General features: G+C 51.8%; 1 protein-coding gene across 1 annotated transcript in view; it reads right to left on the bottom strand.

Moving 5' to 3' along the window:
* The window catches only part of PKD1 (polycystin 1, transient receptor potential channel interacting), a gene marked incomplete at both ends in the record, with an annotated part of 96062 nt that overhangs the window by 4005 nt on the left and 72388 nt on the right, over nucleotides 1-19669 (bottom strand). The window contains 21 exons of the mRNA XM_082490521.1: nucleotides 414-582; nucleotides 951-1078; nucleotides 2164-2303; nucleotides 3116-3310; nucleotides 3646-3848; nucleotides 5000-5118; nucleotides 5821-5926; nucleotides 6543-6745; nucleotides 6931-6980; nucleotides 7398-7514; nucleotides 8433-8559; nucleotides 8900-9110; nucleotides 9452-9595; nucleotides 10058-10228; nucleotides 11343-11538; nucleotides 12190-12442; nucleotides 13854-14010; nucleotides 14516-15118; nucleotides 15982-16126; nucleotides 18392-18544; nucleotides 19489-19639. Of these exons, the coding sequence (XP_082346647.1) occupies nucleotides 414-582; nucleotides 951-1078; nucleotides 2164-2303; nucleotides 3116-3310; nucleotides 3646-3848; nucleotides 5000-5118; nucleotides 5821-5926; nucleotides 6543-6745; nucleotides 6931-6980; nucleotides 7398-7514; nucleotides 8433-8559; nucleotides 8900-9110; nucleotides 9452-9595; nucleotides 10058-10228; nucleotides 11343-11538; nucleotides 12190-12442; nucleotides 13854-14010; nucleotides 14516-15118; nucleotides 15982-16126; nucleotides 18392-18544; nucleotides 19489-19639 (3741 nt within the window). The remainder of the gene's footprint in view (nucleotides 1-413; nucleotides 583-950; nucleotides 1079-2163; nucleotides 2304-3115; nucleotides 3311-3645; nucleotides 3849-4999; nucleotides 5119-5820; nucleotides 5927-6542; nucleotides 6746-6930; nucleotides 6981-7397; nucleotides 7515-8432; nucleotides 8560-8899; nucleotides 9111-9451; nucleotides 9596-10057; nucleotides 10229-11342; nucleotides 11539-12189; nucleotides 12443-13853; nucleotides 14011-14515; nucleotides 15119-15981; nucleotides 16127-18391; nucleotides 18545-19488; nucleotides 19640-19669) is intronic.

Raw genomic sequence — 19669 nt, 5'->3', positions numbered from 1 at the left:
AATCTCCCATAAGCCACTTTAACAGAAAGCTATGGCTGCTCTGTGGTCTCTGCAGGTGGCCGGGTTACCTTGTTCTGCAGCTTTTCTCTCCCCTTGAAGTTGGAGAGTTGAACCCTCTGCCCCTGGGGCCCTGAGAACAGCACTACGCTGCTGTTCAGACAACTCAAGGTGACATGCACATCTCCAGGGAAGCTGGGTGAGAGGCAGCTACATGCCTCCCACCATTCACATTGCCAGTGTGGACACATTCAGAGAAGGCCTTTGGCATTTCTGTGTTTATTTGCACTTTGTCAGGCTCAGGGGCTGCAGCTGGCCTCACTAAGGCAAGGGCTGGGCACCAAATCAACTGTAAAGATGCAATGCCTTTGGCAGGTAGAGCAGGGGGTGTAGGTGGAGGCTGGGCAGCTCCTTACCCCGTCAGGTCAGGTGGCGAGTAGGACCACGCAGCCGTCATGTTCATGGCCGCCCTTTCCCAGCCAGCTGCGTAGTCAGCAGTAGAAAAGCTGTGTGAGTCAGTGCAGTTCCTCCTGGAAGCTGTGCCCATGCCATGGAGGATGTCCTGGGCACTGCGCTGGCACTCGGCTGGAATGAGACCAACACTGTTACTCCATGGGGAGCTCAACACAGCCAAACAGTGCTGGGGAACAGAGCCGAGCTTTCACACTTAGTATCTCCCTTCTTCCCAAGCCCCCTCCACCTCCACATCCTCAGTCACACTCCAGATATAAAGTCAATCTCTCTCTTTAGTATAAATCCCCGTGATCGACTGCCCCAGCTCATATCTGCAGGAGCAGAACCAGAGGCACACACGCTGCAAAGAAAAACCTGCCTCCGTAACCTCTGCCTTGCTTCATTCAGACCCAGTTGCATCCAGACCTGGCCATTTCATCCCTCCAGGAATGTCACCACCCACCCCATGACAGCAGATCCATGGGCCTCTGCCCACCTACCTTCCTGCAGTCTGAGCTGGCGCAGCCGGGCAGTCCCCAGCGTGGTGCTGTAGCTCTCCTGACCCGACCGGTTGTTGTAAAGATAAGGGAGGAAGACCTGTGACATCCAGACCCAGAACTGATCCGACCTGCAACGGGGAAGAGGCATGAGAGCAGAGCTCCTGGGGCAGTTCTGCTGGGGCAGTTCTGCTAGGGCAGTCTCTGCATGTCTCACCCGTGACCATCTGTGTTTCACCTGGAGGATGGGACTGCGTTTTGGAGAGCCAACCTGGGCTGCTCTCCTCCTGGGTGCTTGGCTGCCAGCAGAGGCAGCGTTTCCATCCATTTCAAGAGCTGGACTGGGGTCAGGACAACATTTATTTGACATGCAAGACCTAAAGGTGATTGAATCCACTTGGCACCTAGATGAGGATCAGACCAGTGTGTCCGTGGCAGCACAGTGGAAAAGAGACGATATTTAGCACCAGATTTTGCTCTGCTCTCCCCCTTTACACCACTTTCACCCCAGAAATGCCACTGAGTTCACCGGAATGATTACTGATTCGTACTGTGGTGAATCAAAGTTTCTGTGACTTTGCGTGGCATGGACAAGCCACGTCTATCTGCACAGAAGAATCAAGGGGTCTGTAGTGAGATAGGTACAAAGACGTTGTTAATCCCAGGCAGCCCTTCTGATGTCGGTCTGGACTGCCAGAGTTTGCAGTGGTGTGGAAACTCAGCTGGGAAAATTTAATCTAGTTAAACCATATGTGCAGACCAAGGAAGGGAAGGACTCTGTATTTATACTAGATGTTATTTTTGGTTCTTGTGACCCTGTTTAAGGCTAAACCTTACAGTTGTAAATTCTGGAGACAGAGCAAACTTGTGTCCTTTTAACCAGATACAGAAAGATAAACATCTATCATTCACACAGTCCCTTTCCACTCAGGAAATAATTAAAATTCAAAGAAATTAAAGCTCTCAACCCCCACAGGTCCCTCTGTTCTCTAGGGGAGAAGCAGAACCACAGGGACAAAAAGGGACCTGCTCACTGCCATGCCATGCTCACATGAGAGTGCCGAGCTTCACAGAGGCACCAGCGCTCTCCAGAGTCAAGAACCCCTTGACTGTGGAGCATGAGCCTAACAGCCAGTCCTGGTCTGCTCCCTGACTCCTCGCTACAGCCCTGCACAGCTTCTCTGTTCCTCCCTGTCCCCAGGGCCTTCACAGTTACCTCTTGATGCGGAGGAATTCGTTGCTGCCCAGTTGCTGCTTGATGGAGCTCTGCAAAAGGAAGGCCCTGCTGTTGCGGGATGCATCTCCGTAGTTAGTGAGCAGGATCACCAGCAAGAACGTCATGTAGATGAGGAAATTCTGGCAAGCAGAGAGTAGAAAGGAATTGCATCCAAGCACAGGGGGGTTGGTTCCCAATCCTGCAGCAAATCAGTGCTCTCCACTAACTGCTGCCTGCCATGCAGCAGGATCAGGACTCAGAGCATGCTGTTCGTTCTTTTTCCATATGGGAAGCAGCTTCAAATGAAACCCAGACCACAAGTCTCTAACAATATTCTTTGTTCAAAGCGGCCAGCCCAGCATCACATGTTTCTGTTGATAATGCATTGCACAACCTCCCTGTACGAGCTCCTATGCCCTGGCAGCTCGGCTTGTACGATAGTTATGGGGGTTTCCATCCTTTAATGGGAAATCACTCAGTTAAAAATAACTTCACTCCATTAAAGCAGCTGTGTATTCCCAGCACGAGCGTGGAGGATTAGTACTGAATGAGCTACAGATTGAAATTTCTGCTCCTAGATGGGCAGTTACGTGTTTCACAAGATTCAACTAATGAATTTTCTTGTGCAAGTTGGTGTCTACTCCACACTGCAAACCTTGCCCTAATCTCAAACACCTGAGTTATGAAGTCAAACACAGCGAGCTGCTCCAAATCAACTCCCTTATGGTTCTGCTTTCCAGCCACCTCAGATCTCAGATCTCCACAGGGGAGGTGGAATGCCACTGCCAGTCTTTTACAGATGAGGAAACTGAGGCAGAAACTGGAGACATGCACCTACTAGCTCAGGAGATCCCAGCTGGATTGGGAGGGCCCACACAAGGATGTATCTCAGCTCCTGGAGCCAGCCCTCTGCCTCTGCCCTAGGCACCACAGGCATCACAACATGTCTTACCTTCAACATCCTGTGTAGCAGTTTGACCTTCCTGGCCTCCTCCTTGGCCTGGAAAAGGGCAAACCCCTGTGGGGGTCGAACTTTGCTGATCTTCTCAGAAACATGCTCAACAAATGGATGCTCCACCAAGGTATCGTCTTCCTCTGGGTGCAAGCGCTTGGCAACCAGTGAGAAATAGAGGGCTTCCAGCAGAACCTGAGGAGACAAGCAGTGTCGTGAGCCTGCAGAGTAAGCTGTGCCACCAGAACCGCCATGGGCAGCATGGTGGGCCTTTCAGCATGGACACTGAGCACTGCACAGGCACTGAGCACTCTCTTGGAGCAGCTCTAAAACAAATTGCCACCAGCCCTGCCTCTCCTACTGCTGCTGGTGTGCACATCCTTCCCCTCCTGCAGGGATACGAAGATGGCAGAGAGTAGTCAATCCATGCAGTGTCCAGTATGACTTGATTAGTACCTGGACAAGATGTTAATTACAGCTAATACATACACACATACAGGCATGTGCTTGTGTACTCATGCTATCCTTACCTTCAGGGGCTCCCAGACCAAGAAGGATGCCAGAAAGCTGAATATCCCTGAGATGAGCCACATGAGGGCAACGCTGGAGGAAAAGCCCACCCCGATCCACACAGAGACCCCTGTGGAAGTGGCGAAGAGGAGGAGACTGATACCATGAGCCAGATAGGAGCACCAGGGTGGCAGCAAGCGCTTCCTGAATGTTTGGTCTGCAACTGAAAGGAGGAGGCAAAACAAGTGTAAGTGTTACTGCAAAAGCGTCCCAACGGGCACAGGAAGGGCTGAGCACACCACTCATCCCAGCAGAGAGCTCGCCACCAGTCCTGGGAGAGTTTGGAGGGATTGTGCCACACATCTCCCACTAAGGAGTAACACAGACAGCACACTGAAACACAGCCAGCCTCAGAAGAGCAGCCTCCCATCTGCAGACAACCAGGTGAGCAGGAGAAGGAGATGGAATCCTGATTTGGGTAGTGGGATGGGTTCCCTACTTTCTCTCAGAGCCTCAGGACATTGGGCATGCGCAGCCTGGCTGGAGGTGCTGCTGTCAAACTCATGAAAAGCCACACAGAGTTATTGCTCTATCTGCCTTCAGACTGCCAAGCCACCCTGCCCTGGGGCTCGCTCGGCACAGCTTCTTTCACCCACCCATGCAAATCAATGCCTGCATAAAGATACTACAACCATTCATCAACCGAGATGAAATGATGGATTTTAACGGACCTAAGAGGATTGCTGCTGTGTCCAATTTTTCATGCTGCAGCCTGCCCCAGGGAGGCTGTGCCTTGGGAAGCCAAGAGCTCAGGCTAAGAGAAATGATGCTGAGGTTCTCCACAGGGCACCCGGGCACTTATCACCCCCCAGACCTTGCGGGGCCTGACAGCTTGCTCCCTGCCTTCTGCAAGCCCAGCTGGCCGGCTGTCGTGTTGCATGACCCAGTAGGAAGCATGTCTTCTCTTCTTTGCTTTGTTTGTTGATTTGAAATTTACTTGGCATTTGACTCACTTTCCCCTCTGGTTATGTAGAGACTCTCACTCTCTCATGCTGGATGGATGAAGGGACTGATGGCTGTAGAAGGGTGCAGAGAGCAGAGTAAATGGGGAAGCAGTGAACAGAGCTTTCCTAAGGTGTACCGTAAGGACTGGCACAGCACAAGTGGTGGCCCAGGGCTTACTGAGATTCGGGTTCTGAGAGAAGCTGGCAGAAAATAGCAAATGTATCCCAAGCAGGGGAGCAGCCTTTCCTAAGGGTCCTTTTCTATTTATCCACCTGTGCCTCCCAAGTTCTGCTCAGTGCAACAGCCCCTCTTCCTGCACATCCCCACCCTCCCTGCCCTGATGCTGGCACAGCCCTGCAGTGCTGGTACCTGTCCATGTTGACTTGGCTGATCTGCTCACTTCCCTGGGGGGAGCTGCCATGCTCTGGCCTTTGTCGTTCAGCTTCTGCATCATGACAGTCTCCACCTTCTCCCCAAACACACTGGACCTGCCAAGGCAAAGGGGTTATATCGGTGAGCCATACCCCTGCTGACTCCACGGTAAGCAGGCTGGCACCGAGGTGGACTGAACTCCAGTGCTAATACCAGTGCAGCAGCCCTGGACCAATTAGAAGCGTTTCTTTCTAGAGCAGTGGGCCCAGACTGCCGAGGCACACAGACGCTGTGCTCTGTGTCTCATGGAGGAGGGCTGAAGGCCTTTCCCCTCCCTTGATCTATCGCTTTGCACTGGCTACCCAGCAGTGAGCTGCCAGCCCGGCCGGGTGGTGTCAGGGTCCCAAAGCAGGGAGCTCTGGGCATGATAACACAACAGAGATTCCACCCCCCTTTTCCCTCCCATCAGTGCCATGAAGCAAACCCATGTCCCAGCACTTTGTCAGCAGTCCACAAAGCTCTGGGCACACATCTTCAGCTGGGGCTTTAAGGGGATATTCCAGGTGGCTCCTGGAAGGGTGGCAGTGCCTTCCTGGAGCTCTGGCTGTGGGGGCTGCAGGAATCATGGCCAGCAAGAACATAGTGACTTGTGACAAGGCTGTCCCAGGCATTTGAAATGTCACAAAACCCAGCTCAGCTCACTGTGGCTGGGTGCAGCAGAGCTGGCTGGCGCAATGCTGGCTGCTGCAGAGCTGGGTGGGAGGACAAGGGACAGGAGGCACTGGCTCAGTTGGGGACTCCGCTCCCTAAATACTTACAGGCCTGAGATCAGATCTGTTTCAGCCCTCATGTACGGCCCTAGGTCCTGGGAATGGGAGATGCCGCTAGCTCCATCTGCCAGGATCTGCCGGATCAGATCCTCATCTGGGGAAAGAGAGAGTGCAAACAGCATTGGCAGAAGCACAGCACACAGTACTGCACCGGGGGACGGTTCTGCACCGCTCAGGCTCAGCCAGATTTGTGGAACTGGGGCGGAAGAGGGCCAGGGTGAGGTCCTTCTCCACGGGACAGCCCTCCCCTGCTCCCTGTCTTCTAGCTCTTGTCTATCCCCAGCTTGGCTACAGAGCCTGGCATGAAACTGCTGGTATAGGAGGCCAAGTTCTGCTCCTTCTCCAGCCATTTACAGTGCTTCAGAGACACACTGTGGCTTTGCAAACAGTGAAGAAATGCTGGTTGCTTGCAACATTCAGATCCCATGGAAACACATCTCTCCTTGCTCCCAGTCTGCTGGCAGTGTGGGGACCACTCACTTCAGACTGATTCGCGTCAGGATTTCTGCTTTCCCAGACTGAAATTCCCATTAAGAAAATATGACCCCCCTCCTCTGCCCTTCAAATTGAAGTCAGTGGTGTTGGTGGCAAACTCTGCTATTCTGCCTTCTCCAGAGCTGAGCCAGGGCACCTAGGGACCAGACTGCTCCTCCTGCACTTCCCTGGGGCATTCAACCCCTGGCACAGAGCAACGCTACTCACACACCCACCTGATGCAGAGAAATATCGAGGCTGTCCCTGGTGAACACCAAGCGACAAGCTGTCCTCCTCAGTTGCCAATGGGGCTTCGAGTCCAAGGTGGCGGCTGGCCCGGCCTCTCTTCAGCTTCTGGATGGTGTTGCCCATGATGGAGGGGTCACTGAGGAGGTCTGGCCAGCTGAGCAGGGCCTCGCTGGAGGGCCACCGCACGAGGCTGCGGGAAAACAGAGGAATGAGCGCAATCAGGTATGTGTGGGGAAGGGGAAGCATGAGAAAAGCAACTGTGCTAGTGCATAGGACTGTCTAGAAGGGAAACAGCTGCAGGAGCACAACCCCTGTCTACCAAAGCAGAAAACTACACTAAACTCCTACTTGCTCCATCCCCAGAAACCTACTTACCTTTTGGAGTCCTCCAAGAACAGGTCTGTTTTGGTTTGCTCAGAGAAGGCCTGTGGAGGAAGCAGAGGCATTTCAGGCACATGACACTCATCTCTCCCTGGTTAAAACAGCATGTTGTTAACATCAGGGGTCAAGGGAAACCCAGAGTCTGAGCTGCTCTTAGCCCTGGGTCCACACCTCCAGGAGCCTGCTCTCCTCCAGAGACAACATCCAGGCACGCTGGGAAGATCCATGCTCATGGACAGAGAGCAGTAGCTGGAGACAGCTCATGCTCAGTATCTGGGACTGTCCTGCAGAGCTGCAGGCGAAAGATGAAGGGTTGTGGCTCTCCCCTATCACTAGAATTTGCCAGAGGCACTTGAGTGCATCAGTTCTTGCACTGACAGCTCTGGGTGGACACTGTGTCCATGCACAGGAGCACGCAGACCCTTGCAGCCTGTCCAGCCTTCGAGTGTGAAGCAGGTTACCTCTGCGCGGAGCCCCGGGAAGGTGGGGAAGGAGCTGTCAAGGATTGAGGAGTCAAGGTAGTTGTCGATCTCCAAGGACTGCTGGTCTGAGTGAGTCAGGGTGTGGTTGATGGAGACCTGCAAGAGACAGGAAAGCTTGAGCAGAAAAGGAATGGATGGAGGTGACAATGTCACAGTGGCCCAGAGCCCTGCTGCTCACTGGCTTCTGTCAGCTCCCTACTCTGATGGGGAGCTCCACGCTTGTGCAGACAGGGCTGGGGGATCCCAGGCCTGCCCAGCGGGGCTGAGAACAGGCACACACACACATCCTCCACTACCTCCCAGGCATCTTAGGCACTTGTATCCACATGTACCACAGCCCAGTGCCATCTAGGCTGTCCCAAGCACAAGTTCCCAGGAAGCCACATGAGTTTGCAACCTCCTGCAAAGCAGGGAGTGCTTACAGGAACAAGAACTATCAGACACATTTGCTGCTCATCAGTCACTGAGCAGCTGGCTGCAATACTTAATGGGGCTGCTAATTGTGTCTAACTAGTCATTAAATCCCCAGCTAATCCTTTCACAGCTGCCTAACCACAGCTCTGCTCAGGCAGCTGAATTTGTACCCAGGGTAGGTATTTCATTAGCAATGCTCCACTGAGCATCTCTCAAGCTCCTGCCAATGCAGCAAAGGGTCATACCTTTAAACGGCATTTGGGTACCTATCACATACTGAAATCAAGATAGAGTAAATGCTTGAACAGCTTTTAAAATCTTCCTTTTTGGTCTCTGTCTGGGCATTGTCAGAATCCAGGCAACAATCTGTCCCTAAAAGGTCAGGGACTGCTCCCAGCTCAAGAGGGAGAGAGAGACTTGCTAACGGAAAGGGTCTGGCCGTGGTGCAGGACACATGGTGCATCACAGAGATACAACTGGGAAAGTGCAGAGACCAGCTGGAGAAGTGATGTACCACAAAGGCCAGAATCTGGCCTCAGACGAGCCAACCTGGTAGCATCACACCCATCTGGGCAGCCTGCAACTATTTCTCCTCATTACCTTGCCACGAGCCATCCGGAAGAGAAATAAAATGACCAGGTAGAGAGGGTAGACCACCATGCTGGAGACCAGACCCACAGCCACTGTGTCCACATTAACAGGGATCAGGTTGGAAACGGCCCCATTGCTGGAGAGAATCAAAAGAGATCACAGACCAGTGTTAGCAGGAGCACGCAGGGTTGCCAGCTAATCAAGGAGTGAGACAAAATTGCACAACCAAGCATTTCAGATGTGCAGAGAACAAAATGGGCTTGGGCTGTGCTAACAGCAAAATCAGGTAAGGGGGAAAGCTGATCAGGTTGTCCTTGGTCATCTGTGTCCTGGTTCCAGATTCTTTGGAGCAGGGCCACAAGCAAGGCACCTATTCCCAGCAGACACAAGGTCTGTCCTGCCATGTGTAATGGGAAGCATGGGGGGGACTGTGAGGAGGTAAGGGACTGGCCAGAGCACCAAGGGACACAGCGCACCTGAGGTGTACGTTTCCCACCACGCCGTACCACACAGCATTAGCACAGAGGAAGAGGAAGATGAGGAGGGAGCAGCAGGTGGCTCTCTGGACACGGGTGAAGCGGCTGCGAGGTGGGCGGTCCCACATGGAGAGCCAGACGTGCTTCTCAAAGAAACCTCGTTGCAACTCTGCTATGAAGATCCGGGAGAAGCTCCTCAGCTCTGTCTCACCTGAGCGCAAAAAGAGACACTCTCAGGGCCAGCTGCACCACAGAGGGGACCCGTCTGGGTCTGACATGGTCCCTCCTTGCAGACTGATATTCAAGGAAGTATCTACATTGCATCCATATGGTCCCTCTTGCACAGCTGCGTCATTGCCATGCCTCGTTCTCTAGCACAACGGACCCAGCAGAGCACTTGGCTGTACAAGGCATCAATGCAGTAAGGAAAAGCCAGAGTGTAGTCTCTATGGTCTCTCTGCAGCCTTCTGCTGTAGGACCTTCCTCAACGCAATGAGAACTGCCACGCTGCTCAGCCAACCCAGCCCCACGCCCCAGGGGGTAAGCACTCACTGGCAGCATAAACCTCCTTCTCCACCATGCCATCATTCTCTTCACTCTCCACCGACAGCCAGTCATTCACCAGAAAGAAGTAGCTCTTGCTGCTCTGCAGGTCCCGGACTATGACGTGCTGCAGGTACCAAGAGGGGCTGAGTCCTAGAAATTAAGAGATGAAGAAATGTGTTTCAGTGCAGATATTCCCTGTGCAGAGCTGCAAAGCCAAGAGGGCAACACAAGAGCTCCTCGGTGGGACAGCAGCAGTTACCCTGTGACACTATCTTTATCGGTAGGTTGCAGTCCCCAAGAGAAAGGCTTGGCATAGTCAGGTCACCTCCTAGGCTGTACAGACATTTACAGACACTGTCAGAACACATTGCATCGTACATGTATGGGATTAGAGCTGACCAGTCTGCAGACTTCCCTGTGATGGATACTCCATGTTCCCCACCAGCAATCTTCCCCTAAGCCAGTGGGTCACCATGGTCTACCATCAGGGTTAGTCTAGACTGTAGGCCCAGGGACCTCTCTCCTGGCCCAGGTACCAAGCGGAGCAGAGCCTGGTTCTGACCTGGGATGTGTGATGGCTGCCTCAGGCCCGCACACCTGCTCACTTCTCACCTTTATTGTCATGCCAAATGCGGATTCGCCAGATGCTCCCCAGACTCCGCTCCGTTGCGATCTGAAATACGTCGAGGCTGTTGCGATGGAAGGCGTTTTCTCCATCCAGATGTCTGTGACCACTTTTATTGTCCACGCCATACAGTGCGATCCCCACGTGGGCCGTGGTACCTGGCAGAGTTACGGGGCTCAGTTAGTTAAGTCCAACCAAGGTGGAACTGTTCCCCAGCCCTGCCCTCCTGTCAGTGACCTGGTACCAGAGGCAAAAGCCCTTCAGAGGAGCCACCTGAAGACTCGGGAGGAAGAAATGTGGTCAACAGCTATCCCACACCCAGGGATAATGTTACACACAGCCTGGAGGGCAGCTGCTCAGATTGGCCTGGTGCACGGACCTTGGCATGCTCATGGTTTTCCTCTTTGGAGGGGACTGAATCTGACATTCCTTGCCTTGCTAACACCCTAATGGGAGGAGATGTTTATTCTGGATGTTTTTCCACCAAGTAGTTGAAAGACTTGTTTTCTTTGACTTTCTCTCCAGTACCAGTTGCCAGATGCTCCTTGGTCCACCTGCTCAACCTGGATGGTCCTTGGGGTGGCTTCAGGAGAAAGCTGCTGCCAGTGAAACCAGTGGTTACATTAAGATTAATGGGAACATGTTTCTGGCAGTGTCATGGTGGCACTTCACCTCTGCCTCTGCCTAGAACTTCCACATCCCAACCGCCCGGATTTCCAAGTCCAGGATGATGTTTCTGGCAGTTCTAGCTGCAAACCCAGACCTGGATGAGAAAGCCAAGCTTTCTGCCTTCATGCCACTGGGAAAGATTCAGACAGCAGAGCAAAGTGATGGATGCTGAAGGACAGCAAAATGGTCCATCTAAAGGGCCCACGAGGACAATGCTTCTGCAGGAGAGGGCCAGAAGTGAGGAACAGGCACTGCTTCTTGGCAGTTCCTGCAACCACAGCCCAGTCAGGGAAAGCAGGGTGGGGGTATTTCTATACTGGGTGGTTCCTTCCAGCAGCAGTTGCTTGTCCCACCCCAACAGCAAGCAGTGGGGCAGCATGCTCTTCTCCACAGCTCTTGCACTGCCCCATCATTACACTATAAAAACTGAGAATGCTGTGGAAAGCCCTGAACTAACTGTCTGCTCAGTGCTGCTCCAAACACCAGCTCAGCTCTGGGCCCTGCAGGGGAACATTTGGTGCATGATGTGCTGAGGTGAGATCTCAGGGGAACTACACAGATGTCACCCTAGGAATCAAGCACAGGAGAAGACCATGGGCTAACCTGATCCTCTGCCCCAGCCAGTTTTCACCAGGATCTCATATTTGTACAGCCCGTTCTTCCCGCAGAAGGGAATCACCCCTACTCGGTTAATGTCAATCATGTCCAGCTTGTGCACGATCAGTGCAGCCACTGAGTAGGTCACAAAGCAGACGGCACATGTCAGCAGAACGATGTAGTTGAGACCTGGGCCTGGAGCCTAAAAGAAAAGAAGCATGTTGCAAGGCACTCTCCTTCCCCAGGAGGACACCCCCCCGTTCCCCAGGAGTCATGCTGCCTCCTTCCTGGCTATATCATCATTCACACACATGATACCACACACAGCGAAAGACCTGTCCCCGCACAAACCATGCACTCACAGCCCTGCAGAGTGACTGCAGCAGCCAGCTGAAGCTGCTGTAGCAGCTGCTGAGAGCTCTCTGCTCCCACTTATGTCACATTGACAGCTAGAAAGAGCCTGAACGCCCCGGGGAGCAGGGAGCAGCTGGCAGGTGAGAGCTCGCTGGGATAGAACAGTGCTGGGTGACATCTGGGAGGAGCGTTTGGCATCTCACTAAGAGGTGAACACACTGCCAGGTGTCCAGAATAGAGAATAAAGCCATCTGCAAAGGTCTGTTTTTAGCAGCAGCAGCCAGGTTTCATGATCAGAGGACACAGCCCCTCTGTGAGCTGTGCCCATCTGCAGCTCCCAAAGGCTCTCAGGTACTTGTGCTGGTTTGCCAGCTGGGCACAGGTCAGCCATGACCCAGCTTGAGTATGAAGCCAACGGGAGCCCAAGGCTTTCCTCTAGGTGACAACAATCTGCTCAGAGAGAGGTAATGCTGCACAGCTTCTGCTTTGTTTTACTCACAGGAAAGATGAACTGGACAGAGTTTGGGGGCACAAACAGACTCGCCCCAAAGGCAGTGAGGTGCTGGGTTAAGCACACAGCCTGGTCTGGCCTGGTCTCTTCCAGTGGGATGATGCCTTCTGTCTTCCACCGTTTCTCCTGCTCGCTGAAGTACTGGCACAGGGAGGTGTACAGCCCCAGAGTCACCTCCACTGGGGACCAGCTGAAATGGTTTGTGATGTTGAAGTAGTATTTCTGGATGGTGTCATCAGTTCTGGAGAAGGGAAAGACAGCAAGGAGACATTATTAACCTGCCTGCTGAAGGGACACAAACCCCGTTCTGACAGATGTGTGCCCACAGAAAGCACCCTGCTGCAGGGACAGGTAAGCACACAACGAGGAGAAAAAGCCCAGTGAACGTGGTGTAATTTACACGCCCCCTTGGCTGTGCAGAAAGCCTGAGCTTCTACAAACCACCTGAATTTTTCTTTGTATTAGTTCAGCACCTGGAGCATTATGTTGCACATCCTCTTCTCTGTGCTGGCAGCCCTGCACAGCTCTCCCACCCACCCTTCCCTGTGTCCCACTGACCCACATCACACTTCCATAGCAACTCTATGATTCTTGGCTGGGAGCAGATTTGCTCATTAGGACGATTAATCCCTTTTTGAGCATCCTGTTACCAAAAGCCATGGAAGCTGTGTCAACTTACACAACAGTGGCTCCGCTTTTGCCCCACCTATTCCCAAGCTGCCTATCTTTTCTTCTCATGCCTAGGAATGGCTCATAAATAACACGAGGCATGAACTCACACGCTCCCAGGCAAGGCAGCAAGTCAGCAACTGAAGTTAGAAGATAAAAAAAAAGCTCTGATAAAAAGAAGAGAGCTTTGCTGCAAAACCCAACAGCACAACAACAGTGCTTAATGAGCCCCGGCACGCTCCAAGCAGCAGGCAAGCAGGGTGGATGGGAGCCCATGAGGGAATCTGCTCTCTCCTCCAGTCACACGTTGGAAAGATGAGCTTTGAGGATAGAGGTGCTTTTGTGAAGGTTGCACTGCACTTCAGGAACTAGGCTAACACGTGCAGTGCTTTGCTCTGGGAAATGGTTTCATGAGCTGCATGGAGCAAGCCCTGAATCTGCAAAGGTCAGTGTGAGCCCCTTGGGGAATGAGTCCTGGTAAAGATGGGCAGCTCTGGGATTGCTAGTGCATGGAGAATGAAAGTCTGGACAAGCATCAGACTACAGCAAATTTCAGGCAAGTCAGCAGAGAAAAGAGCAGCGGGGGGAGACTCATCACCAGAAGTCCTGGGTGAGGGTCACGATACTCACAGCGAACGTGATTTACAGCTCTGAAAAGGGGAACTCTCCCTCACCTGGATCAGAAAGTCAAATCACAGAGAGCTGACCTGCTTTTGCACCAGCAGCAGGAGATGTCTGGGAAGGAGGGAGTGCCACAGTAGAAGAGGTGCCACTATTGAGGTAGGTGTAGGAATGGCAGCTTGCAGCTGCCTGCCCAGGAGAGCTGCCTCCTCCCAGGACAGAGCTGCACTGTGCAGAGCTACAACAGCACCAGCCCTGCAAAGCAGCCTGGCAAAAGCCATGGCCAGGCCCTGAGCATCCCTCACGTACATCCACGGGACAGCCTGGGGGTGACAGGGATTACAAAGGGAGGCTTCTCTTACCTGGGTGAGGTGAAGAAGGTGTAGAGCTTGTGGTCACTTCCAGCCAGGGCATCCAAGCCAATTTTCTTAGAGGCACTGCAGTTGTGCTCGTTGGGCTCTGGTTCGTGATGGAGATAAGCCATAATGAATGGCTCAGGCTCGCTTGCAATGTAGTGATCTGCGTGGGGAGGGGGAGAAAAAACAGAAAGTACTTTATAAACACCAGGGAGAGATCGACCACAAGCCTGATGCCAGCAGTGGATGTCCAGGGAGGAGTATCAGGAACACAGAAAGTCAAGAGAGATACTTTTCCAGATTGCACGCTCTCAGTCTGCAGTTCAGAGGATCCCTGAGCAAGAGACTTTCAACAGCACTTTACCTGACCAAGAGAGAGACAGGACAAACTCCGGCCAGTGCTAATGTGGCTCAACAGAAGGACTGGAAAAAAGCAAAAGGCTTCTCCATGCCAGAACCCACAAGTGAAGATTACACTGGGGACTGGATAATGCCCATGACAGCCAGAACCTCAACCATGCAGTGTGGAACTTGCTGGCTTCACCTGACATCCCCTCCCACACACCAGTTATCTTTTGACACAGGTCTCCTTTCCTGCAACACCCAGCCCTCCTCTCCCACAGGAAGAAATAGCAAAGAGCATAAAGAGTCGGATCTGTCTGCGCTACCGTTCAGGACTCTGTACGTGAGCTGGAAGTGCAGTCCTGCTTCTCTGTTGTTGCTCTCCATAGTCACAATTAGGTTCACAGAAGTTCTTGCCTCGACGACTTCAGTGCCAGCAGAGAGATTGTCAGCATCTGTGTTGTTTGACACCATTACGGTAATGGCTTTCTCTGAGTCCAGGCTCCCAATGGGGATCTGCACCCCGTTGTGCGTCTGAAACTCCATGGAGGCAACCTTTGTGGACACAGTGTAGTTGCTGATGTAACCAAAAGGGAAAGGATTGGAGTCCACTTGGAACATGACTTGAATGACATCTGTCAGGTTGGAAAGGGTGGTGTTGAATGCCTGGGGGATGGAGAACTGGCAGTTTGGTGTGTTTTCGTAGCAAAGCAAGTTAAAGGGATCAGACCGCTTGCCTGTGGCCTTAATTTCTCCTCCCACCAGCTCAAGGGGCTCTTCATTCAGCACTCGAGACTTCATGAGGATGCGCATCAGGCTGGAAGATAGGTTGTAGGCTTTGGGAGCTAGCAGCAAATTGTGGGAATCAGAAAGCAGTTCCTGGGGCTTGGATTCTTGTGAAACCGTATTGACAAGGTGAATTAGGTCACCTGCCAGGAGAGAAATAAAGGCGTAAACAGAGGAAGTGGTAAATAGCCTAGATAACTGCTACAGTCTAGATAACATCTGACACCTTCCCAAAACAATCAGACAAGTCTTTCCTTACTGTCTTCTCACTGTAACTCTACCTGAGCACATGACCTTCCGCACTGGAAGTGTTCAGTAGCCCACAGCTAAAAATAGAGCTGTCAGCAATTCCTGCAGGCTCTCAGCTAATCTACAAAGTTTGGTGGTGAATACTTAATCATAACAGGCTTTGTTTTCATCCTGCGAAGTGACTAGAATGGCAGATTGGGAAACAGGAAAAGAATGGATATATCAAACATATGTTACTAAGTTTTTGCACTACAAAGCGCAGAACACTCAGGGATACATAACAAGGAGTGCAAAGAAGGTGCCTCTGCTTCCTCGCAGGGTAGACAGGTGGGAATTTCTGCGCAATGTTCACGGGTGCCCCAGTGAAGTTTGACACCCTCCTCAGACTTCAAACCAGGAAGACAAGCATCTGGAAACCATAGCTGTTACTCATTGTTTACTAAAAAGACTATTCCCTGAAGTATTAGTGAGTTTACTAACAACTATCATATTTAAATGTCTGCAGAGACAGCTGCCAAAGACAGGACAGCCCTGGGAAAGGTGCAGGGAGAATAAAGTACTGGAGTGCCACAGTCCAAACGCTAGATGCAATCTCCCTAACAGCTTGAAAAGGGCGTAAGCCAAACCCCTAATGGTACAGGGGAAAGCCTGCAAAGCTTCCCTCAGTCTTCTTCTGCCCGGTACCCTGCACAGGAAGACAAGTGCCCTCAGCAGCACCCGGTCGAATGTCACCCGTTCCTGCAGGAACAAAACTCACCTGTGATGTTGAGGATGTTGTCAGCGATACCAGTCGGTGTCACGGTGCCTTGGGTCATTTCCCCTTGCAGAATGGTCATCATGGTCTCCAGCTTGTTCAAGGTCCTTGTCAGGCATGACTTGCAAACCAGCTCCTTGCTCACCACCTGCAAAGGGAAACAGTTTGATGCAGTAGGAACACTCCCAGGGAAAGACAAAGGCAGCTGTGAGCAAGTTCAGCTGACTCAGTCCTGCAAAGACCTGAGATTTGTTCAAACACTGTTTGCGCTCTGAAAGACACCCCTACTCTTTCCAGCCCCAGCAAGATGACCGCAGAGACCGTGGCTTCTCTGCTCACACTGAGAGATGGTAAGTTGTTGGTGCGTCCAAGATTCTTCCATCCACCTCCCCTCAAGTTACAATCTGCCAGCATATGGGCAGGCATGCCAGAAGTCTAATGGAGGATGCATTAGGGTTGGAAAGAGCATTAAAGGGCAGCATATTCATGTTCCGTGGAGTCCACTTGTAAGGACCAAGCATGTGTCCTGCTCTTGTATCTCATGAGCGCCTCTTTGGGGCAACACACTATTCCTACAGAAATCAACCAGAAGGAGCTGGATCAGATTCCTCCATCCACTCTGCTATCTTCAACGGAAGCAAGATTTAGCCCTAACTGAATCTGTTTCAGTGTCCAAATACTCCTGAAAGCTGTGGGAGGGATCCTGCCACTCAGGCATGATGGATGTCCCTCCCTCTGCTCCCAGATGTGTCCAAGAAACAGAATGTTCTAGCCATGGCCTGGAGCTCCCCACACTCTTGAGGGCTGGATGGGAGGGACTGAGGCAACACATGGAAGCTGTTACCACAACCCCATTCCTAGCTCTTATTCATCTTTTTTCTTTTAATCATCATAGGATTCAGACGTGATTCACCATATGTTTTGGTGAAGAATCAAAACAGCATCTGCAGGTCTAGAATTCCCCTTTTTCTGCTTTTATTTGTAAGCTATGAGAAGCGAGGGCATACTCTGTAAATCGGAGTCCACAAGGCACAGTCAGGTATCAAGGAGGTGGGGAATAAAAAGGGTTATGGGAAGGAACCACCCAAGGAGCTACTGCTTAGGAAGGAGAATCTACTAAGACGACTGAGGTTCTTTTTTTTTTTTCCTTCCAGGAGAAATTAATTCTGATTTTTCCTCTACCCTGTAGGTAAAATCAAAAAAGCATCAGCACTGATTGACACTTCTACAGGAAAGGAAATGTGTGAACTCTGTGCTAGTCTCAACCACTTGGGAAATTCTAGATTACTGTTTTTCTAAGATTTTCATTCCAGTCCAGAGCACAAACTAATCCTGGAACGTCAGCTTTTCCCGTGGAACAAAAATTCTATTTCTAAACCTAAGCTTCCATAGCAAGATCAAGTCGCAAGACAAGAGCATATGGGAGAGACAGAAACAAACCAATCCAGCATGGGAATGGGATATGCTGAACTCCAAATCCCTAAACAAAGATGAACAGAAAGAAGTTACTTTTGAGGTTTACAGACTCTGAAACAGAGAAAGGAGCAGCAGAAGAGGGACTCTGTGGGTGGGATGCAGTAGTCTGTCCATCATTTCAACGACAGCTTCTTCCCACTGAGCGAGGTTGCTGCCCTGACTAGGGACGAGATGCACAGCCAAGACCGGGGTACCCAACTCCAGTCCTGAAAGCAAAGATTTGGGAGGGCGGGGAGGAAGAGCATGCCAGAGCAGACTGGCTGACCACCAAACCCCAAGCACATTATATAACTGGGCTCTCTTCCCTTTGCCCATCTGACAAAACACATAAAGCCACTCCTAAATCCACCAGGCAGCAGCCCCAGCACCGGGGAGCTGAAACTGCGAGCTGGCTGGGGAACACAGCGCTTCCAGTCAGCAGTAAAGCAGAGGAGTGTTTCTAATCTTGTAGGGTAGAAATAGGGCTGGAAGGAACGTCAGTTCTTGGCGCTGTCCCCTGGCTCATTGCAGGTCCAGCTCTACTTGTGTTACTCCTGATGGGAGTTCAGCCTGTCCTCGGAGATCCTGCGACTCCCCCAGCAATTTATTCCAGCTCTTCTCCAGTCTGTTGAGGCCTGTCCTACAGCCTCCATCTGCAAGTTAAGGAACCTAATGGCTAGCAAGCTGCCACACCAAGGCTGGTACCAGAGAAGCAGCACAGAATTCTTAGGTGCTGTCTTCCAGCACATGAATACATCATCTTATCCATGCCTGCTTCATTGGTGACATGGCCAGGGGCAGAGCTGACAATACTTAGGACATCACTACAGAAACCCTTATGTCCTCCTTGCCTGGTATGTGTGTGGGGGAGAGAGACAGGGAAGCAGAACAAGAATTGAAGAGCATCTCGGCTGCACCTGGAAGAGCAGGAGGCTGGAGGTGGTGATGGGGAACGTACCGTGCACTGCGCCAAGGCTGCTGAGATCTGCTGGATATCATCGACTGTGTTCACGTTCAGTGAGTTCAGGGTTTCTGTGATATTGTTGCGAGTCCAGGTCCGGAGCTCAAATTCATTCCCAGTCTCAGGTTCTAGAAGCATGGACCGCTCGTACTGGGGAGTATAAAAACAGGTACAGCGAGGAAACTTAACAGGTTGTTTCAGAGGATGATGAACTGTGCTGAAGTCACCTCTTCCTTGCATTCTGTATCTCCCTGCCTGTACTCTTCCCCAGAAGGTGATCTAATGAGCTGTTGTTTCAGCAGAACTTCCTCAATTTCACTTGTGCTTTCCAAGCAATTATCTTAACAGCCTCGCACTTGACAGCTACGTAGTATACCAGTGTGCAGTCCTTTTCCAGCTAAGCACAGTGCCTGTGCTCAGGGGGACTGCCCCTGCCTGGCTTCCAGGCATGCAGGAGGCTCTTACCGGGGAGGAAAGCATGAGTATAGACCGAAATCCCTGCCCTGCCTATAGAGATGCACATGGAGGGACTGGGCCCTACTTTAGGTGGGCATGAAAGTGAATGCTGCCAGGATGATGATGGTCCTACATTGTGGAGAGCCCTTGTATGCAGGCAGATGTTTCTAGCTGCACTAGCTCAGCAGTCAGAACATGGAGGTCTCCTTAGCACCCAGAGCATCACCTGAGCAGCTACAGGGAGTTTCCAGCCCTGCAGAGATGTAGTGGGGTGGCTGGCTCAGGGGAAGCATGAAAGAGCTGGGGGAATTTGGGCTAAGATTTCTGTTTCTAAATTCAGTGTTTAGAGGGCAAAAAAGCAGGCTGCATGGGAGAGACCCAGGCCACTGCCTTCTCTGGGACCTCTTTTATTTTGCAGCTTCTCTGCTCTCCCTGGTCATTGTGTGTCTGGAGCTTGTTACTCTTTTTGATGCATGAAAATAGCTCCAGCTCGCTCCCAGCATGCATGTACATTGATTTACATAAAAAACTAGTATTAGTCATTTCCCTACATTGCTGTACAAAACTTGGACAGAGAACATCACTGGTGATTGCAAGGCCTTCTGCCGGCCCCTCTCGGGCAGAGAGTGCTGCTTTACCTCATTTAAGATGGTGATGAGGGCCAGAGAATACTCAATAACTTGTTGAGGGTCCCCTTGTTTCACTAAGCCCTGGAGCACGGTGTCAGTTTGATTGTAGAGCCAGTGGGAGAGGCTGGGGAACCCCTCGGGTAAGCCGATTTCCATGGAGCTGCCAAGGGAAAGAGGCATTTGAGTTAAG

The sequence above is a fragment of the Vanellus vanellus genome (genome assembly GCF_965231255.1).
Source record: "Vanellus vanellus genome assembly, chromosome: 14".
Lineage (NCBI taxonomy): Eukaryota > Metazoa > Chordata > Aves > Charadriiformes > Charadriidae > Vanellus > Vanellus vanellus.
Note: the sequence above shows the minus strand (reverse complement) of the source record. Positions and strands in the feature narration are given on the sequence as shown.